Source organism: Pristiophorus japonicus, chromosome 7, assembly GCF_044704955.1.
Source record: "Pristiophorus japonicus isolate sPriJap1 chromosome 7, sPriJap1.hap1, whole genome shotgun sequence".
NCBI classification, from domain to species: domain Eukaryota; kingdom Metazoa; phylum Chordata; class Chondrichthyes; family Pristiophoridae; genus Pristiophorus; species Pristiophorus japonicus.
Genome location: NC_091983.1, coordinates 62,585,150 through 62,610,682, shown reverse-complemented (window position 1 = coordinate 62,610,682; position 25,533 = coordinate 62,585,150). Strand labels below are relative to the sequence as shown.

General features: G+C 45.6%; 1 protein-coding gene across 4 annotated transcripts in view; it reads right to left on the bottom strand.

Annotated features, from left to right (window-relative positions):
• greb1 (growth regulating estrogen receptor binding 1) overlaps nucleotides 1–25,533 on the bottom strand; it is a 396,947-nt gene that overhangs the window by 166,383 nt on the left and 205,031 nt on the right. For all 4 annotated transcript variants that reach the window (XM_070885003.1, XM_070885002.1, XM_070885004.1 and 1 more), the window contains 4 exons: nucleotides 18,013–18,195; nucleotides 15,364–15,510; nucleotides 14,812–14,952; nucleotides 10,731–10,856 (listed from right to left, as the gene is read on the bottom strand). In XM_070885003.1, coding sequence (XP_070741104.1) covers nucleotides 10,731–10,856; nucleotides 14,812–14,952; nucleotides 15,364–15,510; nucleotides 18,013–18,195 — 597 coding nt within the window. The remainder of the gene's footprint in view (nucleotides 1–10,730; nucleotides 10,857–14,811; nucleotides 14,953–15,363; nucleotides 15,511–18,012; nucleotides 18,196–25,533) is intronic.

Genomic DNA, 25,533 nt, shown 5'->3' with positions numbered 1-25,533 from the left:
GTTAGGTTAGCCCAGTTAATATGTAGATTAGAGTCGTCCATGATAACTGCTGTACCTTTATTGCACACATCCCTAATTTCTTGTTTGATGCTGTCCCCATCCTCATTACTATTGTTTGGTGGTCTGTACACAACTCCCACTAGCGTTTTCTGCCCTTTGGTATTCCATAGCTCCACCCATACCGATTCCACATCATCCGAGCTGATGTCCTTCCTTACTATTGCATTAATTTCCTCTTTAACCAGCAACGCTACCCCACCTCCTTTTCCTTTCTGTCTATTCTTCCTAAATGTTGAATACCCCTGGATGTTGAGTTCCCAGCCTTGGTCACCCTAGAGCCATGTCTCCGCGATGCCAATTACATCACATCCGTTAACTGCTATCTGCGCAGTTAATTCGTCTACCTTATTCCGAATACACCTCGCATTGAGGCACAGAGCCTTCAGGCTTGTCTTTTTAACACCCTTTGCCCCTTTAGGATTTTGCTGTAATGTGGCCCTGTTTGATTTTTGCCTTGGGTTTCTCTGCCCTCCACTTTTACTTTTCTTCTTTCTGTCTTTTGCTTCTGCCCCCATTCTACTTCCCTCTGTCTCCCTGCATAGGTTCCCAACCCCCTGCCATATTAGTTTAACTCCTCCCCAACAGCACTAGCAAACATTCCCCCTAGGACATTGGTTCTGGTCCTGCCCAGGTGCAGACCGTCCAGTTTGTACTGGTCCCACCTCTCCTAGCACCGGTTCCAATGTCCCAGGAATTTGAATCCCTCCCTTTTGCACCACTCCTCAAGCCACGTATTCATCTGAGCTATCCTGCGATTCCTACTCTGACGAGCACGTAGCACTGGTAGCAATCCCGAGATTATTATTTTTGAGGTCTTACTTTTTAATTTAGCTCCTAGCTCCCTAAATTTGTCTTGTAGGACCTCATCCCAGTTTTTTAACCTATATCGTTGGTACCTATATGCACCACGACAACTGACTGTTTACCGTCCCCCTTCAAAATGTCCTGCACCTGCTCTGAGACATCCTTGACCCTTGCACAACAACAACCAAGCAAACAACAAAATTAAGAGGAAGTACGGAGGAGGTAGAACAACCACCAATCAATATTCAGCAGTCAACAAAACAATCATTAAGAAAAGAAATAGTAGCAGAAAAACAACCAATGAAGCCATTCAAAATATTCAATTTGCCTGCACCTGTTCAAAGTGGTGCAGGAAGAATGCATAATTCATGCTGCCTGCTCGTTTCAATGATTGCAGCATTGATCTCAGCGCTAAACGCACTGCTGATTAGTTTAGTGCTCAACAGAGGGGCCAATATCAGGTGCAGTTTATTAGCCAATAAAATTTGGCCTAGAGTCTCTCCACTACTTAGAGGGGAGGTGCTTTGTTGCAGAAGGAAGGAAGCCATGGCCAACAGCAGAGAGAGTGGGCAAGATGATTTTCTGATGCGACACAGTGGGGCCTTGGTCCTGGGGTCCAACAACACTGTGATCTCCTTTAACTGTAGAGGGACAAGAGGCCTTCAAGGATGACCACGAGAAGGATCTAGGAGGAGATTGCGCAATCCGTCACTGCGACGAGTGTTGTCCCCAGGGCCTGGATCCAACGCTGCAAAAAGTTTAATGACCTTATACGGCTGCCATATCCCACCATCTGCACCACAAGCCTCACATCTCCATTGCTCACCTACCAACATAAAAGCATAAAAATAGGAGCAGGAGTAGGCCATTTGGCCCCTCGAGCCTGTTCCGCCATTCAATAAGATCATGTCTGATCTGATCTTGGCCTCAACTCCACTTTCCTGCCCGCTCCCCATAACCCGAGACTCCCCTATAGTTCAAATATCTATCTATCTCCATCTTAAATATATTCAATGAACTAGCCCCCCACAGCTCTCTGGGGGTAGAGAATTCCAAAGATTCACGCTCCTCAGAGAAGAAATTCCTTCTCATCTCGGTTTTAAATGGGTGACCCACTATTCTGAAACTATGTTCCCTAGTTCTAGATTCCCCCACGAGGGGAAACATCCTCTCTGCATCTACCGTCAAGCCCCCTCACAATCTTATATGTTTCAATAAGATCATATCTCATTCTTCTAAACTCCAATGAGTATAGGCCCAACCTGCACAACCTTTCTTCAGAAGACAATCCCTTCATCTCTGGAATCAACCTCGTGAACCTTCTCTGAACTGCATCCAATGCAAGTACATCCTTCCTTAAATAAGGAGACCAAAACTGTACACAGTACATCAGGCCTCACCAACACCCTGTACAGTTGCAGCAAAATTTCCATACTTTTATACTCCATTCCCCTTGCAATAAAGGCCAACATTCCATTTGCCTTCCTAATTACTTGCTGTACCTGCATGCTAACTTTTTGCATTCAATATAGAAGGGCCCTTGTACCGCAGCATTTTGTAGTCTCACTCCATTTAAGTAATAATTTGCTTTTTTATTCTTCCTACCAAAGTGGATAACCTCACATTTTCCCACATTATACCCCATCTGCCAAATTTTTGCCCACTCAATTAACTTATCTATATCCCTTTGCACATTCTGTGTGTCCTCCTCACAACTTGCTTTCCCACCTATCTTTGTATCATCAGCAAATTTGGCTACAGTACACTCACTCCCTTCATCTAAATCATTAATATAGATTGTAAGTAGTTGAGGTCCCAGCACTGATCCCTGCGGCACCCCACTAGTTACTGTTTGCCAACCTGAGAATGGCCTATTTATTCTGACTCTCTGTTTTCTGTTAGTTAGCCAATCCTCTATCCATGCTAATGGTCCTGAAATTCTGACCTCCCCAGATCCTTACGGAGTGTGTACGGACCCAAGAAGGCATCGGAAAAGCCAGTTTTCAGCATGCAATGCACATGTGCCGAAAACCAGCCACATCTTGGGAAGAAGGACATTCCCATGGCAGAGATTGGGCTATTTGCCCATCTCTTGCTCTGCGAATGTCCTTCAACTCTCGCGCCTGGTAAAAACAGGCGCATAGCCTACTTTTACCAGCCTAAGAGTTTAAAAACATATCAAAAACGTATTCAAATAAAATTTAAAAATACATATTTTATTTTAAACCATAAGTAAAACTTTTTTAAAAATCAGCAAATTTTTTTTTCAAAAACATTTCTATCAACTTTAATTTCTATAATGTATTTATGTGAGGTGTTTTTTAAAATGTTTTATGCAGTGTTTGGGTATGTTTCTCAATCATTATAATAGGACTTTCAGACGTACGAAACTCCTATTACTATGAATGAGAAAATATTTTACCGTGGTTGGGTCTCTAGGCTCACTTGACTCCTACGGACATCTCAACATGAACGTGTTCCGTTGCGCAAGAAGAGGAGGCCTCAAGTCCGGAATCTCCGGTGACCAAAAGGTAAGTGCGCATCTTGTGTCCTATTTTTAGTCGAACGCCCGCGGGAAAAAGAAACCGGGATTTCAGGGCCATTATATTACCCCAACCCAGTGAGCTCTTATCTTGTGTCGTAACTTTTTATGTGGCACCTTATCGAATACCTTTTGGAAATCCAGGTACACTACATCTACTTCTTCCCCTTTATCCACCCTGCTCGTTATATCCTCAAAGAAATCTAGCAAATTTTTCAAACACGATTTCCCTTTCATAAAACCATGCCAACTCTCCTTGATTGCTTTTCTAAATGTCCTGCTACTACTTCCTTAATAATGGACTCCAGCAATTTCCCAATGACAGATGTTATGCTAACTGGTCTATAGTTTCCTGCTTTCTGTCTCCCTCCTTTCTTGAATAGAGGCATTCCATTTGCGATTTTCTAATCCGCTGGGCCCTCTTCAGAATCCAGGGAACTTTATTAGATTACAACCAATGCATCCGCTATCTCTGCAGGCCATCAGGTCCAGGGGATTTATCCATCTTTTGCCCAGTACTTTTTCTCTAGTGGTAGTGATTGTTTTAAGTTCCTCCCTCCCTATGCCCCTTGATTATCTTATTATTGGGATGCTTTTAGTGTCTTCTACCATGAAGACCGATACAATCTCTAGCTATCCCCACTCATTCCTCACAATCATCACTTCAGCTCACCCTCACACACTGCAACACTCACACCTACCTCTCACATCTTGCACATACTGTCAGCTATTCAGCCATGGCAGGCACATCACCCAAACACATTGCATGAAACTCATTGAAACACTTCCCTTTCTCATGCATGCCAAGGTGGCTCATAACAGGAGAGAGCACCAGCAGATGGGTGGAAGCCAAACAAGAATTGACAACATAACGGACCAGGACATCACTATAGGGGTTGTGACAGAGTTCGTAGCGAGCAGGAAAATGGAAAGCATTGCTGATGATGACAGGATGCTCATACCTAATCCTTCTTCACACACCCCCACTTACCCATCATCCAACAATCTCTTCTCACTTACAAGCTGCCGACGGTGCATGCATGGATATCTTACTTTCCCCACCTCCTCTCACCAGAACCCAACCCTTGTGCCTTCCTGCTTTCAGATACGCAAGAATTGCAACCTTTGTCAGCCTGTCCCTGAAGTTGAGCAAGAGCTTGATGGAGAAGACATACCGGCACAGCATTGAACACTTGCAGACACCAGTTCAGAAAATGGCGATGCGCGTACTTTAGAAGGTGGACTAACAACTTGTATTTATATAGCGCCTTTAACGTAGTAAAATGTCCCAAGGTGCTTCACAAGAGAATTATAAGACAAAAAATTTGACACTGAGCCACACAAGGAGAATTTAGGGCAGCTGACCAAAAACTTGGTTAAAGAGGCCATGGAGAGATTTGAAAACAAGGATAAGAATTTTGAATTCGAGGCATTGCTTAACTGGGAGCCTATGTAAGTCAGAGAGCACAGGGGTGATGGGTGAACGGGACTTGGTGCGAGTTAGAATATGGGCAGCTGAGTTTTGGATCACCTCAAGCTTACGTAGGGTAGAATGTGGGAGGCCAGCCAGGGGTGCGTTGGAATAGTCAAGTCTAGAGGTAACAAAGGCATGGATGAGGACTTCAGCAGCAGATGAGCGGAGGCAAGTATGGAGATGGACGATGTTACGGTGGTGGAAATAGCGGTCTTAATTATGCCGTGGATATGTGGTCAGAATCTCATTTCAGGGTCAAATATGGACCAAGGTTGCGAACAGTATGGTTCAGCCTCAAACAGATGTTGGGGAGAGACAGGACCTGCACATGGCGAGTCACTGGAGACAGACCAGGGGGAAAAGGGTAGCACTGGGGCCGAGTGTACTAGTTGTGCTGCGCAAGACTCTCATGATGACCTCGATGGGGTGGACTTCAGAAGAAAGGCGATGGGCATGCATATGGAAATGCTAGGTGCAAGGGCAAGCTTGCCAGAGAGCCTCTTGTCAGTGTCAAGGAGCATGGAGCAGTCCAGCTCCAACATTGCATGGAGTTTTGCGCAGAGCTTAGAGCCCATGTTTTCCAGGATGGAAATGATGGGACAACTCCAGGACAACTCCTTGTGGACCCAGCCATGATGCTGGGTGTGATGGGCGATCGCGCCGCTTCCATTGCAGCACAGGCGGAAGCGACCCAACGTCTCAGTGCTGCAGTGGACTCTCCTGCAGTCTCAGCTTGCTGCCATGCAAGCTCAGACTGCTGCTATTGTCTCTGGGTTTGAGAGTGTCAAAAGGGGCTTGCAGGGTGTCCAGCAATTTGAGCTCCAACAGATTGGCAGGAATGCTGAAGTCCCGCCCCAGGGGAGTGGCAGTGGCTCCGTGGATCAAAAACCTGCTGTCCTCTCTCAGGATGACCGCATTCGTACTTCCAGCACTGCCACTCCACCAGTCCTCTTGGCGCTATCCATCAGTCTGCCAGCTCAGACTGCTGCCGCCCATGCCGAGGTGGTGCCATCGACAGCCGGGCCTTCTACGTCTACAGCTGGTTGAGGTTGTCCTGCAAGGCCATTTGTCATCTCCCACACTGAAAGTCAGCTGACTTCCTCCAGCCATGCTGCAGCCACTGGGGGAAGCAATTCGTAGGCGCACCAAAGTAAGAAAAGGCAAATGAAAGACACTAAGGGAATGCACAAGGGTGATGACTTGACTTTGTTCTTTTGATTTAAATTTGATAAATTTATAAATTATGTTTGGAATGTGTGTTTTATGGTGGCTCTCATATCAGCTTTGTACCCAGGAGGACACTGTGATGTTCTGTGACAGAGGGATGGTATGATGGGGAAGTGGTGAGCAATGGGGATCTGGCGAATCATCCACTGGAACCCTAGTCTCTTGAGGCGCTCACAGATAGCCCGTCCGGAATGGGGATCTGCTGCCTGCCTCCTCCCTTCCTCCCTCACCTCCTCCGCCCGAGGTGGTTGCAGAACCCGTGGTGTCAAGGGCTGCACCCTTGTGATGACCAAGTTGTAGAGCATGCAGCAAACCATGATGAAATGGGACACCCGCTCCATTGAGTATTGGAGGGCTCCTCCTGAGCAGTAAAGGCATCGGAACAATGGTCTGCTTGATGACGTTCCTCGTGGCAGCATGGCTGTCAATATATGAGTACTGGCCACGAGGAATAGAGGGGATAGCCTTGGTCTCCAAGCAGCCACAATCGGGTTTGCCGTTGTGGCTGGAAGACTGCTAGCACACCGGACTGGTGCAGGATGAAGTCATCATGAGAGAAGACAATGAAGCCCCTTCTTCTGGATGAGAGAGCCTCAGTGACCTTCCAGATACAGCAATGGACGGCGAACTGGGAGATGTTAGCTTTGTCGCCTGTTCTAGACTGGAAGGAGCTGGTGGTGAAAACATTGAGGGCCACGATGACCTTGAGGGCCACCGTCGCCCTGCTCTAAGGCTACAGGTCTGGCAGAGTTCTGTGACCAACTCCTTGGTGAAGTGGAGCCGCTGAATACACTGCTCTTGGCTTAAGTGCAGGTAGCAGAAGTGCTCTCAGATGACCAGAGGTGGATATGGCCTCAAGCTGAGAGCCCTCCTGCCCCTCCTCCCTCTGTTCTCTTCTTCGTTGCCTCCGCTCCATCTCCCTATCATACTCGAGCACGAGGGGGACTGCAAGTAGTGTCCCCATGACGACTCTTTGTTCGTATGGTAGTGACAAAGCAAATCAAACATCAATATTCAAGTTGGATATCTCGGCCAAAGCTTCCGGTGTAACAGCATGGATATCTTGTAGGCTGCCTGCAAATTTCCTGAAGGCAGTGCTCAATGATGTGCTCCAGGATCTGATTAGGAGCTCCCCAGTCGCATGATGGGGATGCTTTAATCTTCCAATGGAGAAGGTGGCAACATCTACCATGGCCAGTTCTGAGGTGGCTGATGGTTGTGAGGAAGGTTTGATCCTACAGGTTGTACTGTGAGGTCCTCTATAAGGAATCCATTCCGTATGTCGCAGTTCTTCTAAGCATTTCGCCATCGGTCATCAAGGTTGAGGGGAGATCGCTAAAGGGCTTCGGCGATTGTCCAAAATGGCCTTCTAGATTTGAGATGAGTTGGTGGTAGGTTGTTCAAGTCGGCCTGGATCGGAATGTCTTTGCTGGTGTAGCGGGTTGCATTCTCTGGAGACTGCATATTCACGGCTTAGGTATGGTGGTGCAATGTTTGCAAATAAGGGGAACCACGATGTTGGGTGTCGATAAAAGCGTACTGGTAATAATTCCCATCGTAGAATTTGGCTGGACATCAACGGATTTGACATGCAGACTTGATAGCCATGCCAGAGAGCAATACTCCGCTGTAGAGTATACCAGGGCGAGTGCTGCCGTATGGAGGGTTTGAGTGTCTGCTCCCCATTTGGATCTGGTGAGTTTTTGGATCAAAGTTCTGAGAACTTGTCTATATGACAGGGTGCGATCAAGTGTGACTCCCAAATAGGAGGGGATTTTGGCATGGTTTTAGCTCTGCACCGCAAAAGGAAACTTTCAAAGCTTGGTTTGCTTGATGGGTGTTGAGGTGGAATGTCAAGGTGACAGACTTTTGCGGGTTTGGCCGGGGTCGTCATTGGCGGGAGTAGGCCTCCATCCTTGGTAAATCACTGGTCAGGGTCTCTTCGGTGACGGCCAGACAAAACACAAATCTGTCTAAGGCAATGTCATCAGCGTATATGAACTTGCGAGACTCTGTTTCGGGCAGACCACTGGTGTAAACGTTGAATAACATGGGTGCCAGGACAGAACCCTGTAGGAATCTGTTGTTCAATGTTCTATATCTGCTCTTCTAGGTGCCAGAGTACACACGGAAGCGTCGGTTGCGAAGCGTGGAGTTGAGAAGATGGATCATTGTTCTGCAGGGTAAAATGGTGGAGAGCTTGTAAAGCAGTCCATGCTTCCATACTGCGTCATACGCCACTGACAGGTCCAAGAGTGCTACACGGTTTTGAGCTGGCGTTGGAAGCCTGCTTTGATGTGCACTGTTAAAGCTCCCACTTGGTCAAAGCAGTTACTGCTGCTCTGGAAGCCTGCTTGCTCCTTAGGGATGGTTGGCTCGATGATGGGGGTTAGTCTGCGGAGTAGTAGCCTCTCCAGCCCTTTATAACAAGTGCAAAGTAAGGAGATCGGGTGGTAGCTGGAGGTTTCACAAACATTCTTCCCCTGCTTCAGGAGGGCAATTATTTTAGTCTCCCTCCAAATAGGTGGAATTTTACCAGTTGCTAGTACCTCAGAGGAGGTGATCAACCATCTCTTTGCTTTAGGTCCCAGTGCTTTTAAGAGTTCTGGGTAAACACCATCTGGACCAGCAGCTTTTCAAGATTTGGTTGTCGACAGGGCTGCGTTTAGTTTGTACAAGGTGAATGGATCAGACATAGTTGATGATCTTGGTGCTGCCGACAAGTTTGCCGAAAGCTGCCGCTTTATCTGCCGACAAAATTCTTTGTCCACCGGAGCCTTTGATGTTTGTATCAAGTGGGATGCAATGGCGTCCGCTCAGATGGTCGTCCTGTATTTATAGGCGGGGATTGCCCCACCAAGTTGATGGAGCAGGGCCCATGCTTTCCTGCTGGAGTGAGTGATGTTAGATTTCTCCATAAGACCTCTCCACCTTTCACATCTCGTCGAGTTCCAGGACTCAAGCATTGCGGTAGCTGTGGCTGGGTTCTTGTTCAGAGTATACTCCTCGTGGAGAGTCTCACTTTCTTCCTTCCAACAAGGACTGTGAGCAAGTGGTGGGAGCAGAACCAATGTTGCTGATTAGCTGCACGGCCGCATAGCTGCCTGAAGCTCCTGCGCAGGCCGATTGCCGGTTTCTCAGTGGAAAAAACGTGCATAAGTTTGAATGGGCTGTTAAAGGGGCAATGAACCCCGCAAAAATTACAGGGAACATTCATCGGTTTAAATGAGAAGCAAGGCCTTCTCCACTTGCTGCAACACTCCCAGTCATCTCAGCAACTTTAAATAACTTTAGAAGGCACCAAACAGCTGTACAAATGTAGAAATAAAAATGCAAGTCAGCTGCAAGTTGTTGATGATCCCTTTAAATAGTGCTGATGGGTCAGCTGGTCGCAATTAAGAGAGGGCATTAAGTGGAGCGGCGACATTGGAAACTCATTGATGTCACGATCTGCCTCATTGATGTCACGATCTGCCTCATTGATGTCACGATCTGCCTCATTGATGTCACGATCTGCCTCATTGATGTCACGATCTGCCTCATTGATGTCACGATCTGCCTCATTGATGTCATAATCTGCCTCATCTAAATATGTGGAGCGATCGCAGACAACGACAGCGTTACTGACCTCCCAAAATGGCGGCTGCCACAGGACCCACCCGAAGCGGGTGGAAGCAAGTTGTCCGCCATTTCCTCATCAAAACCGGCCAAGATGTTTCTAAAATCTGAAAATAATATCTATGATCTAGTGCTTTTCAAGGTTTGTTTATTTCAAGAACTAGATCCATCGCTTCTGCCTGTTTCAAAAGGTACCTAATTCACAATAATGAGAAAGATGTTTCCCTGGGACTGCAAAGCCAATAATGTTCTCTGCTCTTGGGTATATTAGGTTGCCTATTATGAGTGTGTAAAAATAAACATAACAGAAAAAAATTAAGTGCAAATAAATCAAATAATGAAATGCAGCTATTCTAAGAAAATAATCGTGGATTAAAGCCCTTTTCATTGCCACTGATGGTACACAACGGATTAGAAGCTGTTCTTATCCCATCATGTTAGTTGAAATCAATTTAATGAATGTCTCAAGATGGCAAACTAATCTTGTCCTTGGTGGGACAAGACTATCATGTTTCTGGACTTTTGATGATTCATACACAAGAGATAGAAATACTTATGCACAAAATTCAAGGGTAGATGTGTAATACATAATTTAAGAAATTTTGATGCAAATACATTGAACAAATGTTGAAAATAACAAACTTAATAATTGATCTAATTACAAAAAGAGCGACGGTGGAAAAACCAGTGATAATTTTGCATTTGGAGAAAGAGAGGGGGTGAAACATAATCCATGCCAAAAATTGGATGGAGAGGGAGCACATACCCCAAACACTCAATTTCCACCATCCCCACCACCTCCCCCACACATAAATGATATCAACTTGAATACACACCAAAAATAATACTCAATTATATATGTATAAACTTCTGTGAAACACTAAATAAATTCCATATGCATCAGACAACATCTGTACAGTATATTATAACTTGATAGTCAATGGTGCAGTAAAAAAGCTGGAAATAAAAATAAACAGAACTGAGAATGTTAGTGATACATCTTACCAGCTTTGCTTCCTGAATTTTGAGCAGATGGATTGCACTGAAGGGAGCCTGTTTCTGTTGTTGATGGGGAGTCTGGTGACCAACCCCTGTGGCGTTTCTTTGGAGGACCTGAATTAGCTAAATTGCCTGTTCAAGAACACAAAAGATATCAACAATTATGATAATGACATGTACATACACTGACTAGAAGTCAGAATACCATCCTTGCAACTGTGCGTACTCAAGAGTTTTATTTAAGGTTGTTACCACCAATTGAAAGAGGACTAAGAAAAATATGTTAGTTTTTTTTTAAAGCTGTATGTTCCCAGTGTATGTTTCAACCTTTCCAAAGTGTTTGACAAAATAAATGTGGAGGGAGGAAGCGGAGTCTAGGTTACCAAAGATACAGTCGCCAATGGTGGGGTGAAGTGAGAGGGGTTGCACAAGAGGCCAGAGGAACAAAGAGTGTGGTGTTGTTGTAGCACTGGAAAAAATTACATAGAAGGGGTGATACCATAAAGGGTTTCAAACAAAGGATGAGTACATTAAGTTCAAAGTGTTGGGAGGCCGTGGGCCAACTTAGATCAGAGAAAACAGAGATAATGAGCAAACAGGACTTGGTGTGGGATAAGATTTGGACAACTAAGATTTGGATGAACTGAGAGGGTGGAGGATTGTTGGCTAATCAAGAGAGCATTGGAATAGTTGAATCTGCAGGTGACAAAAAGGCATGAATGAGCGTTTCAGCAACTGATGGGCTGAGATAGAGGCCAAGGTGGGTGATGTTATGGAAATGGATTGGAATCAAGGCAAGGGTACGGAGTTTGTGGCAGGGACTGAAGACGAAGAGCTTTCCCATTGTTTAACTGGAGGAAATTGCGGCTCATCCAAGACTTTATGTCGTACAAGCAGTCCATCGGCCCAGAGGAAGCAGAGGTGGTGGAAAGGCAGAGATGGGTGTTGTCAGTGTAGAATCTGACCCCATGTCTTTGGATAATGTTGCTAAAGGCAGCATGTGGATGAGGAAGAGGAGAGGGCTAAGGATGAATCCTGGGGCACTCGCAAAGTGACAATGAGAGGATGGGAAGAGACGCATATGGTAGAGCTGCTCTGGATACAATCAAATAGGTAAAAGTGAAAGGAAGCGAGGACAATCCCAGAGCTGGACAATGGAGAAAAGGACCAAGAAGTAGATGGAATGAGCGACTGTGTCAAAGATTGCAGCGAGGTTGAGGCTGAGGAAGGATACCACAGTCACAGTCACAATCCTGGCCAAACATGCAGAACATCACACAAGACTTCACTTCTGTGCAGTAATTTTAATGGACAAAAAATTGTGCAGGCTTCAAAACAGGTAAATGGGCCAGTGTAGTTCAATTCCCAACATATACACCAGTTGCACAAAGCTCTGTGCCCAATGTACTACATTGTCACTACATTGAGAGAGGATTGGAGCCGGATGATCGCGGTAGGTGAAGAGAAAATTGTGGCCGGCCTCAGCCTCGTGAGGGAGTCACCGATCACGGAGAGGGAGTTACATAGGGACCCTGGATCCAGGAGGTAGGTATAAAGATAATTATTTCCTGGATGCAGTGATTGTAGATTTACAAATCGAGTAAAACCCGTCCACATGCAGTTAAAAACAAAATGGAGGTTAAAAAAGAGGCTTCAAGCCTCATTATAATATTTAAATTTACCTCCTGCCTCCTGGGAGCGGGTTGGTCACCCCTCCCCTGTTAAAACTGGAAGTGGGTGGGCTGGAGGCAGGTTCAGGTCAGGAATCCCATTTTTAAGAATTTAACTACCCCCACGCCACCAACCTACCCATTTTTTAGGTTACAATTCCCCCAGTGTTTCCACTTGTGGGGAAGAGCAAAACTAGAGGCCGTCAATATAAGTTAGTTACCAATAAATCAAGTAGGGAGTTCACAAGAAACTTCTTTACTGAGAGTGGTGAGAATGTGGAACTCACTACCGGAGGGAGTGTTGATGCAAATAGTACCGATGTATTTAAGGGGAGGCTAGACAAGAATGTGAGGGAGAAGGGAATGGAGAGTTATACTGATAGATTTAGATGAGGGAAGAGGAAGTTCGAGTGGAGTATAAATGCCAGCATGGATTGGTTGGCCTAAATGGCCTGTTTCTGTTCCGTATATTCCATGCTTTTACATTTAAAAAAAAATGTTTAATAAAAGATTTTAAAAATCATACTCATTGCATAAGTGATGCTGATCCAGCTATATGCCCCATGGCCAGCTTTTCTGATATCCCAGGTGATTGCCACCAGATTTAAGGACTGGAAAATCTACCTTAACATTTAAAACTAAAATTTCTAAAGCTTTTGTTCAGTTACCCTTGTGCTAGAAGTAAGTTCAGTTCTGGCTAACTGAGAGCTCCTTAAAACTGCAACCCATCCACTACACCAGCTTGTTTCCCCACAGTACTGTCAGTGTGTGCTCCTTATATAAAAGCCATGCAACTCAGATAAGTTGTTTTTCCAGCCCACAGATTTTCCTTTGGAAAACAGGCAGCGCTATAAAGATTCCTGTACTTTTACCACTCAGCTGAACATTATTGATAGAAATAGACCTAAAAACAGCCAATGTGAAAATTAAACTGATGGCAGCTATGAGGAAATTTGTGTTTCAGACCATTCTGCCTTCTTGGTTAGAACAATAATTGTGGCACTGGGGTGGAAATGGGGGTCCAACAGTAGGATGTGAGAAAACATAAAAAGAAATACAAATACTGGCAAGATCACAAGCATACGTACAGAAACACTCTACCATGTCTAGTCTTTTACTTTTATCTGCTTAGTCACTTTGGCGAATGACATTTACGCATTCATAATTTATCAAAAAGCTAACTGGTTTCCTTTAATAAGGTTTTCAGGTTTTGCACAACAGCGGTTCTACACAGTACGGCTTATTGCAAGAAAAATGAACGTACACCTTAATTGTAATGTCACTGAAAAAAATAATGTACGACAGCCCAAATTTGTACTTGGAAAATTTGACAAATATTGTCAGATCTTCCATACATGAAGAGTCCTGACTCAGCTGATATCTCTTTTCCACAGGAACAGGGATGAAGGCTTTGCACCTTGTAAACAAAGTATTGGTTGCATATTTGGTACAGATTTTCACTGCAAGCTGTCTAGTATGACAGATGTCCCCAGTGGTAGATTGGAAGTATGCAGTGACACAAAAGTTTCATGCTGTGATAATCTTCTTTTCCATGAGGAGAGCCATTCCTATTCTATATGTTATCGTGCAACAGATGGTACAATTCTGTAGTAGCTGTTCTTGCAAATGTCATTATTCTAGATAAAGTTTGAAGTTTATTTTCTGATGGGAGTTTGTTTTTGAATTATTTTTTTAAAGATCCGTTACAGTCGTCAGGATGCAGAAATTAGTTTAGTATTGATGTGGTCAATTCATTTGGAAGGTTTCCAAATGAATGACAACTGAAAGTCAAAAGGCATATTCAAATAATGTAACAATATATGCAAAGAACACCACACTACCCACTCACTGTCACTGATATATAAAGGAATGTATGTACTAAAATTACAACTGCATCTGGAAGTCATTAAGTCACTGAAAATTATTTAAAATGAGCCGTGAATCCGGATGAGCATTGCCACAGAAAGAAGAGAGTTGCATTTACGACCACAAGATGTCCCAAAGCGCTTTACAGCCAATGAAGTACTTGTTAAGTGTAATTACTGTTGTAATGTAGGAAACGCGACAGCCAATTTGCACACAGCAAGCTCTTACAAACAGCAATCTGATGATGACCAGATAATCTGTTTCTTCAGTTATGTTGATTGAGGGGTAACTATTGACCAGGTCACCAGGGATAACTCCTCTGCTCTTCACTGAAATAATGCCATGGGATCTTTTACCTCCACCTGTGAGTTTAATGTCTCATCTGAAGGATGGAACCTCTGACAGTGCAGAACTCCCTCAGTACTGTCTAGATTTTCATGCTCAAGTCTCTGGAGCGTGACTTGAACCTACAACCTTCTGACTCAGAGGCAAGAGTGTTACTCACTGAGCCATGGCTGAGACCATAAGAAAGTGTCCAGACATGCAGTTACCTATCACTGAAGGCCTTGACATATTCTGACTGGATAAGTTGTTGGTCTTCATTGCATTTTGTTGCCTGGATGAATCTCTGTTATGAGGAGTTACAGAAACCACTGTGACAGCTCGAACAAGAGCCTGATCTATTGGTGCACCTGCAATCACAAATACATTCGGTCAAGGTCAGTGTGGATTCATAAAATCATCTCTAATTGCTTCACTTCTGCTGTTCAGACAGGTCTAGTTATTTTAGAAATAGCATAATCAGTGGAGGCAACATGGGGTGAAATTCAATTCTGGCAGGGGCATAAAAGAGGCAGTAGCAGACAGACCATCCGTAATACTACCTCCCCCACAATTTTCCTTTCCATAGAAAGGAAACTCGATGTATAAAAGGACTGCTAATCCGCTACTGCCTCTTTTGTGTCCCTGCCGAAGTTACATTTCACCACCTCCTACCACCCCTGTCTCCTCTATTTGTGCTTACAGATTTTAAAGTTTAAATTAGCAATATGGGGACCTATTAAAAAGAACACTGATAAAAGGTAAGAGACAGTTAGGAGCACCTGCTTGCTGAAATCCAGTTGATGCATTCTGATTAGTTCCAGCAATGCTTTCTGCTGATGCTACTGTAGTGGATGAGGCTGGACTCTCAGGTGGTTGTGAGGGATTGCTAGAGGTGGAACTCAAGGCTGACAGCTGTGTCCTACCCTCTGTTAAAAATAAAAGTGAATTTTTACCAACGCAGCCAGTTTAAATTCTTCGATCTTACAAACAAGCTATTCTTAATATCACTCTGTGAGGCGGCCATCAGTATAACAGCAACAACTTGCATTTATATAGTGGTTTTAATGTAGGAAAACATCCCAAGGCACTTCCACAGGAGCATAATCAGACAAACATTGACACCGAGCCAAAGGAGGAGACATTAGGATAGGTGACTAAAAGCTTGGTCAGAGATAGGTCTTAAGGAGCAACTTAAATGAGGAGAGGTGAAGATGTTTAGGGAGCGAATTCCAGAGCTTAGGGTCTCAACAGCTGAAGGCATGGCCGTCATTGGTGGTGCAAACGAAGCGGGGATGTGCAAGAGGCTAGAATTGGAGGAACGCGGGGTTCTTGGAGGGTAGAGATAGGGAGGGGCGAAGCCATGGAGAGATTTGAACACGCGCATGAGAATTTTGAAATCGAGCTATTGGGGCCGGGTGGGGGGGGTAGTCAGCACTTTGTTCCTCACTTTTTGAAATGTAAAATAGAAATGTAAAAACATTCTTGATCATGTCAACATTTCAGCACTAGTCGCCAGAATCAACTGACATCAGGCTTTCCTGAGCACTGATCTGCGCCAATGTGTTTTCAACAAAAGTTGGGTGGGCACTGACGGATTTCTTCGGCTCGCTGCACTTATCTATCTTGCTCTGGATATTTTTTTTAAACAAACTTCATGGGCCCAAGTTTCCACATGATTCGCGCCTGATTTTTAGGAGCAACTGGTGGAGAACGGACTATTTTAGAAATCGCAATTCTCCACATTTTTTTTCCTGCAGTTCTTGTCAGGTAGAACAATTCTAGTTTAGAACAGAATTTTTTCTTCAAAAGGGGGCGTGTCCGGCCACTGACGCCTGATTTGAAAGTTTCCACAGTGAAAATGTACTCCAAACTAAAGTAGAATGGAGCCAGTGAAGATTTTTGTAGAACTGAAAAAACCTGTTCTACACATTAAAAAATCAGGCGCAGGTTACAAATTAGGCGTCCAGAACGAGGAGGGGGGGAAAGGGAACTCATTAAATTTGACAATAAATCCTTATTTATACTTCTACAAATATTATACAAATAAATCCAAACTGAATAAACATTTATAAGCCAAGAAAAGATTAAATAAACCATCTTCCTACCTGTGTGAAAGTGCTTCAGCCAGGGAGAATTCTGCAGCCGTTCGTGCCGCTGAGCGGGAGGGGGAGAGAGAGAGAGAGAGGGAGGGAGGGGGAGAGAGAGAGAGAGAGAGAGAGGGGAGAGAGAGAGAGAGAGAGAGAGAGAGAGAGAGAGAGAGAGTGAGGGGGGGGGAGAGAGGGGGGGAGGGAGGGAGAGAGAGGGGGGGAGGGAGGGAGAGGGAGGGGGGGAGAGGGAGGGAGAGGGAGGGAGGAAGAGAGAGAGAGAGAGAGAGAGAGAGGGGGTGGGGAGGGGGGGGGGGGTGGGGGGAAGGAGGAAGAGAGAGAGAGAGAGAGAGGGGAGGGAGAGAGAGAGGAGGGAGAGGGAGAGAGAGAGAGGGGAGGGAGGGAGAGAGAGAGAGGAGGAAGAGAGGGGAAGGAGGGAGAGAGGGGAGGGAAGGAGGAAGAGAGGGGAGGGAGGGAGAGAGAAGGGAGGGGAGGGAGAGAGAGAGAGGGGAAGGGAGAGAGAGGGGAAGGGAGAGAGAGAGAGGGGAAGGGAGAGAGAGAGAGGGGAAGGGAGAGAGAGAGAGAGAGAGAGAGAGAGAGAGAGAGAGAGGGGAGGGGGAGAGAGCGGGGGGGGGGGAGGGTCAGGGGACAGGAGCGCGGGTCGGAGAGCGGGTCTCGGGTCGGGTCGGGGGGTGTCGGGGTCGGGTCGGGGGGGGAGCGGGTGTCGGGTCGGGGCGGCGGGGGCGGGTGTCGGGTCTCGGGTCGGGTCGGGGAGGGGAGGGGGAGCGGGTCTCGGGGGGAGCGGGTCTCGGGTCGGGGGGGGGGGGAGCGGGTGTCTGGTCGGGGGTGGGGGGGAGCGGGTGTCTGGTCGGGGGGGGGAAGCGGGTGTCGGGTCTCGGGTCGGGGGAGCGGGTCTCGGGTCGGGGGGGGAGCGGGTGTCGGGTCGGGGCAGGGGGGGGAGCGGGTGTCGGGGCGGGGGGGAGCGGGTGTCGGGGGTCGGGGCTGGGGGGGAGCGAGTGTCGGGTCTGGTCGGGCGGGGAGCAGGAGCTGGCCGTGGGAGGAGCCTCATTCACGCAGCCCCAGTGAGGCCATTGGGCCAGGGCCAGGGGCTGCGTGCTTCGGGCCCCTCCCACACAGTGGGAGCTACTGCACTTGCGTGCTGACTGCAGCGCGCCCCCCCACAGCTCGTGCTGGCTGCGCCGAGGGCCACAGGACCTGTAAGTAGGTGGAGAATACCGAGGATTTTTTTATGCGCCGTTTTAGGCGCGAAAAACGGGCGCCCAGCTCGGAGGTGCGCCCGTTTTTTTTCTTGTGGAAACTTGGGCCCCATATTCCAGCTCTCACCTGTGCCCTTCCAGCAGATTAAGGGTCCTTTAGTGAGACTGCCCTGTGCATTCTTAATCAGACAGCACTTCAGGTGCTTTTGCTTCTTGGGCTGGGTGGCGAGTTTCAGGTTGATGTGATTGGAAAATTCAGTGAAATAACGAAATCCTTTTTCTCCACACCCAACACAATTGCCAGAGAAACCTACAGAAACATGAGGATAAATGTAGTTAACAAAAATAAAGATTTGTCACACACCCTTAATAAATAAAAATGCTCAAGCTCATTTCACATAGAAACCTGGTCAGAAAGGAGACTTTTATCCCCTCAGTCTTGACTGCATTGAGATCCAGGAACCAGAGATGAAAGGGAAGTGTGATAATCTACTACTGCAATGGTCACTATTTCGGAGTGGTAGATTGATTCAAAAAGATTCTTCAAGTCCTACAGTTCTTTTTGGATATCAGGTGATATGTGGTGCACCTCACTTAGATTTACAAGTATCAGATTACTGTTGATAAATAGAAACTGTATTTTCTCAGGAAGCACAGACTTAATGCAAGGTCTACGTAAAACCTACTGTGGAAAATAAAAGTACACCCTCTATAATGGTCTGTTACAGCTGGAAGAAGGAGCGATTCAATGGCACAAGAGCACTCTATGGTGACACACTTGCAGACTGGGCCGACACATCCGTACTAGTGAAGGTCCTCTCCCAGTTGACAGTGACTCTTCATCAAAGGGATTGCCATGTGAATATAAAATGGATTCATATCCTCCCATCATCATAGGCAGTCCCTCGAAATGAGGATGACTTGCTTCCACGCCAAAAAGGGATGAGTTCACAGGTGTTTCAATGAAGGACCTAATATTCCAGGTCCTGAACTACATCGTGAAGGGTGGAAGATGCCTGTGCGCGGATTTTTTTAATGTGTGGTGGATGTTACACACCAGCCATCACATGGGCTTGACAGAGCAAGGTTTTAGTCCAGTGGCAAGGATTAACCAAGACAACTGAAGACCAGCTCTGCTGCATGGACCTAGTGCGCACACATATCGCATTGTGGGCTGGCCCGTGCTGCCCCTGGGCCCACACTTCTTCTGGGCCCCGAACTCTCGCCTCTACTGGGCCCCGGTCACATCCCTCTGCAAGAACATCAGTAAGCTGGGGCCATTAGAGGGAGCAACGTGCGGCGGCCCGGTCCGGAAATCGGTACATTCCGGGCCTGCAAGACCATCAGCAGGCCGAGGCCATAAGAGGGAGCATTTTATGGCGTGGCGGCATGCCACTACAGGGAGCAGCACGTGCTGCTGCAGGAGGGCGACTGGATTTGACATCACCCAAATCCAGGTCGCTGATTGCAGAGCGGGCAAGTACAGCAGGAGTGACGAGGTCAGGGCGGAGGAGCGGCAAGAGTTCGTATTCTCCCATCTTGGTTGGCTGCAACATGTAACACAACAGTCATTCGAAGATTCCAGGAAAGCTTGTCTTGCAAACTGAAGGCTTCAAGAAAAAGTCAAAAACATGGAGAAAAAGTATGCAAGGTGTTTCATTGCCAGAGACAAGCTCACTAAAAACTAAATTTCAATATTCAATCAACAATTACAACAAACTAGCTTTAAGAAATTATTCAAAGAAGGCCTGTTTCTCTGATGTACCCATTTTATATCGGCGACTAGCAAACTGGAGGGGAGGGAACCTTGCCTTAATTCAAGAGTGTGGGACTCGATTATGATTAACATGGAGGTTGCCTTAAATTATACATGTACACTCTACCTTCAGGCAAGGCATGGGCCCATTGTATATAGGTGTGCAGCAGTCAGCATTGTGACATATATTCATCTTCTGTTTTCTGCTTGCCCCAAAAACCAAGCAGCACTCTTAATACTATGGAAGTAGACTCAGGACATTGGTGCAGGAGTTCCCCATGGTAATATCCCTGACCCAAACCATTTTGAGCTGCTTTATCAATGGTCTTTCTTCCATCTTCAGATCAAGAGTGGGGCTGATCTCCATTGTTAGTAACTCCTTTAGTAACGGAAGGAACAAGCTATTCAGCCTCTCAGGTCTGCTCTGCCATTCATTTAGATCATGACTAATCTGCAACTCAACTCCATATCCCTTTATAGCCTTATCCAACAATCTATCTATCTCAGTCATGAAAGCATCCACAGTATTAAAGCCAAGGAAGTGGCATACAAATTGGCCAGAAATAGCAGTGAACCTGGGGACTGGGAGAAATTTAGAACTCAGCAGAGAAGGACAAAGGGTTTGATTAGGGCAGGGAAAATGGAGTACGAGAAGAAGCTTGCAGGGAACATTAAGGCGGATTGCAAAAGTTTCGATAGGTATGTAAAGAGAAAAAGGTTAGTAAAGACAAACGTAGGTCCCCTGCAGTCAGAATCAGGGGAAGTCATAACTGGGAACAAAGAAATGGCAGACCAATTAAACAAGTACTTTGGTTCGGTATTCACTAAGGAGGACACCAACAACCTTCCGGATATAAAAGGGGTCAGAGGGTCTAGTAAGGAGGAGGAACTGAGGGAAATCTTTATTAGTCTGGAAATTGTGTTGGGGAAATTGATGGGATTGAAGGCCGATAAATCCCCAGGGCCTGATGGACTGCATCCCAGAGTACTTAAGGAGGTGGCCTTGGAAATAGTGGATGCATTGACAGTCATTTTCCAACATTCCATTGACTCTGGATCAGTTCCTATCGAGTGGAGGGTAGCCAATGTAACCCCACTTTTTAAAAAAGGAGAGAGAGAGAAAACAGGGAATTATAGACCGGTCAGCCTGACCTCAGTAGTGGGTAAAATGATGGAATCAATTATTAAGGATGTCATAGCAGTGCATTTGGAAAATGGTGACATGATAGGTCCAAGTCAGCATGGGTTTGTGAAAGGGAAATCATGCTTGACAAACCTTCTGGAATTTTTTAAGGATGTTTCCAGTAAAGTGGACAATGGAGAACCAGTTGATGTGGTATATTTGGACTTTCAGAAGGCTTTCGACAAGGTCCCACACAAGAGATTAATGTGCAAAGTTAAAGCACATGGGATTGGGGGTAGTGTGCTAACATGGATTGAGAACTGGTTGGCAGACAGGAAGCAAAGAGTAGGAGTAAATGGGTACTTTTCAGAATGGCAGGCAGTGACTAGTGGGGTACCGCAAGGTTCTGTGCTGGGGCCCCAGCTGTTTACATTGTACATTAATGATTTAGACGAGGGGATTAAATGTAGTATCTCCAAATTTGCGGATGACTCTAAGTTGGGTGGCAGTGTGAGCTGCGAGGAGGATGCTATGAGGCTGCAGAGTGACTTGGAAAGGTTGGGTGAGTGGGCAAATGCATGGCAGATGAAGTATAATGCGGATAAATGTGAGGTTATCCACTTTGGTGGTAAAAACAGAGAGACAGACTATTATCTGAATGGTGACAGATTAGGAAAAGGGGAGGTGCAACGAGACCTGGGTGTCATGGTACATCAGTCATTGAAGGTTGGCATGCAGGTACAGCAGGCGGTTAAGAAAGCAAATGGCATGTTGGCCTTCATAGCGAGGGGATTTGAGTACAGGGGCAGGAGGTGTTGCTACAGTTGTACAGGGCCTTGGTGAGGCCACACCTGGAGTATTGTGTACAGTTTTGGTCTCCTAACTTGAGGAAGGACGTTCTTGCTATTGAGGGAGTGCAGCGAAGATTCACCAGACTGATTCCCGGGATGGTGGGACTGACCTATCAAGAAAGACTGGATCAACTGGACTTGTATTCACTGGAGTTCAGAAGAATGAGAGGGGACCTCATAGAAACGTTTAAAATTCTGACGGGTTTAGACAGGTTAGATGCAGGAAGAATGTTCCCAATGTTGGGGAAGTCCAGAACCAGGGGTCACAGTCTAAGGATAAGGGGTAAGCCATTTAGGACCGAGATGAGGAGAAACTTCTTCACCCAGAGAGTGGTGAACCTGTGGAATTCTCTACCACAGAAAGTAGTTGAGGCCAATTCACTAAATATATTCAAAAGGGAGTTAGATGAAGTCCTTACTACTCGGGGGATCAAGGGGTTTGGCGAGAAAGCAGGAAGGGGGTACTGAAGTGCATGTTCAGCCATGAACTCATTGAATGGCGGTGCAGGCTAGAAGGGCTGAATGGCCTACTCCTGCACCTATTTTCTATGTTTCTATTGCCAAGAATAAAATAAACTAGCTCCCCCAACCCGGGGTGTAATGAAAAATGGACGTGAGCCAAAGGAGGTATAAGGAGGGTGACAAAAAGCTTGGACAAAGGGGTACATTTTAAGGAGTGTCTTAATGGAGGAGAGAAATGTGGAGAGGTGAAGGGCTGTAGTCAAGAGTGTGCAGCATAGGCTGCTAAAGGCACAGCCACTAACGGTGGGTGTGAGAGTGTCGAGCAGCAGGGACATGGCTAGACTAGGCATGGATGAGGCTGCTGCCTATAAAAGTGATGCAGAATCAGCCTTTCCAGCACTGCCTCCTGACAGCGCTAATTCATGTAGATGTGCCAAAAGTCGCAGGACTAGCCAGCCACTGCAGCAGTGGACATGGCAGAAGCAATTGCATGGTCATCTCAGAAGCATCATAAAGAGGCACAGAGACACCTCAATCCCAAAGGGTGCCTTTGGCTACCCAGCAGGCAACCACCACACTAATGTCTTGCAATGGGAGTCAGTTAGAAGGCACACAGAATATATGCAAGCATTAAGGGGAAACAGTGCACCAAAATATGGCACATCAGGTGCACAGGACAAAATAGGGAAATAAATTGGTTGCACCTTTGTCTATGCAGCTTCTTTGAAATGATGTGAAATAAGGTAGTAAAATATGGATGTTAGTCAAAGTGGTGCAAAGGACTAGGTGGGGGAATTGTCTTTTGAGACATTAGATTGAATACACGTGGACAGTTCATTTAAGTGGCAGCTCAGGAACCTAACTAAATGTGTCCTGTATGAACAGTTGGTGCAATACTCTTCTTGGCTACAAAAGTGGTTTTGCGGCAGCATAGTAGCAACTTTGGCTGAGTTGTGGCAATCTCCGAGTCAGGAGGCTCACCATTTATGGCCACTTTGAACAGACATACTTAACATTAGGAAACACATTCAACTACAAAAAAAATCAGAAAATGGAGTGCTAAATATTGACACCATTATTTAAATAAATTAAACATTCATAACAAAGCTCATGTACATTTTGTACAAGATCTGTATCCACTAAAGGTAAAAGAGTGCCATGCTTATTCAGAGCAGGGCATGCAAGGGCACAGCACAACAATTTTCTAGTTCCTGCTTTCAACATTATACCAATGGGATTGAACCATAAAACCATGGAAGTTTACAGCACGGAAAGAGGCTATTTGACCCATAATGTCTCTGCTAGAGCAATCCAAAACCAATCCCATTGTCCATGCTCTCCTGAAAGCCTTTCATCCTCCTCTGTTTCAAATATTTATCCATTTCCACTGAAAAGATGCCTCAGCCATTCAATTTGGCAAAACCGTCCATGCTCTAACATCATTCAGTGAAAATAAATTTCTGCTAATCTCTCTCCTCACTTTCATAGCGACAATGTTAAAGTGATGACCCCCCTTCATCACCAACTTCCCAACTAGAAAGGAAAGAGTCTTTCCCTATTCACTTTATCAAAATGCTTCATAGTTTAAAAAAAAATCTATATTCAATCTCCTCTTAGCCTTCTCTGGTTCAGTGGAATGAGTCTTATTATATTAAATGTCTCCTCTCAAAATTATAGGCCCAGATATTAACCGGCGGGAGCGGGGCGCAGTTTTGCAGTCAGGTAACCAGAAAGAACGAGTTTCCCTCAGGTCCTGCCAAATTTAACGGCAGGACTTAATTAACATTATTTTGTCTCCATTTTCCGGCCACAGCCAATCAGATTGAGAGGCTGGCTGTCGACTGGCTGGGCCTTTGGCACCAGGCTGCAGCCAGGGAGCGGAGAGAAGCGAGGGAGAGATCAAGAGTTGGGATCAGGTGGGTGGGAGATGGTAAGAGTTGGGGGGAGAAGATCGTGGGGAGGGGGGGTGGGGGCAGACAGCATTAGGGGGGGGGGGGGGTGTGCGGGTGGCCCGTGGAGAATATGGGGGGACCGGGAGGAGATCACAGGATATCTGGAGGGCATCGGATCGCAGGGGTTTGATCACTGGGGAGGTTAACGGGTTTGCTCGGCAAGCCCAGGGGTGGGGGGGGGGAAGCACTTTTGCTCCTCCTAGCCTACAAGCAGCGCTGGAAAGCACTTACTGTTCCGTGCAGCAGTCCTCGCCTCCCTTTAGCTGTCAGGTTAAAACTTGAACAAAGAAAAAAATCTGAGTTTCGCAGCCTCATTAAAATATTTAAATGAGGGACCTGCTTCCTTGGTTGCCTATCCAGCCTCCAACAAAACCAAAAGTGGGCGGGACGGGTTGGGTTCAGCTTTGAGATTTTTTACATTCTTACTTCTCACCCGACCCAAACCTACTTATTTTGGGGGTTAAAATTCTTCCCAGATAAAATCTCGTCCCTAATAAAATCTTGGTGCACCCACACTGGATACTCCTTATGAATTTATCGTCCATTCGATAATGGGGTGTTTAAAACTGCATACTATGCTCTAACCAATGATTTGTTTAAATTTTTCATTTCCTCTTTACTCTTGTACACCATGCCCCTATTTATAAAACCTAAAATGGCCTTTTATATGGCTTTCACACACTTTTAGGGCATTATTTATTTGAACTGCTATTTCTCTCTGTTGGTCCATGCCCATCAGTGTCTTATCATCGTGTATGCCATCTTTTTCTTTGATTTTCCTCCCAAAATGTATTACTTCACACTTATACATCTGCTACCTGTCTGCCCATTCTGCTAACATATGTCTTATTGGTTTTTTTTTTTAAAACAGTTGTTATCACTGCCAAACGTCCTTCTTTTCTGTCATCAGTAAATCTTGGGATTGTTCCCCCTGGCCAAATTCATTCGCATATTGATGAATGTAAAAGCTGCCTTGAATCAATGCAATTGGGTAGCGTTTTAGACCATCATTTTTTTTTTTAATTTGTATTAAAAAATATTCCTTGATCTATTTAAGATTGGTAACTTGATACAGCTGAAAATGGGTTTATCACCAAAAAAACATTTTTAATCAGTATCTAGTCCACCACCTGTCAGTAATCTGGTTTTAAATAACTGAAAATATCTTTAAAATACTATACAGAACCATTTTCTAATTACATAGAGCAGACATTTCCTTAGGAAATTTAAAAAATATATATTTAAAAGCTTTAAAAACGTGCCTGTTAATGCCTTTGCGCCTAAAAAAAGCTTCTTGAAGGCCTGCAAATGCGCAATTAGCAGAAACTCGCCGTGGTGATTAATTCAATCTGGGGTGGGGGTCAGCTTCCAGCACAATGTTTTTTAAACCAGCGCAAAATATCGCAGAAATTCGATTTGCACTGAACATAATTTGTGCTCGAAATTCTGTAATATTTTGGGTTGTTTTGATTAATTTCAATCAAATTGCGCTGAAAAAAGCCAG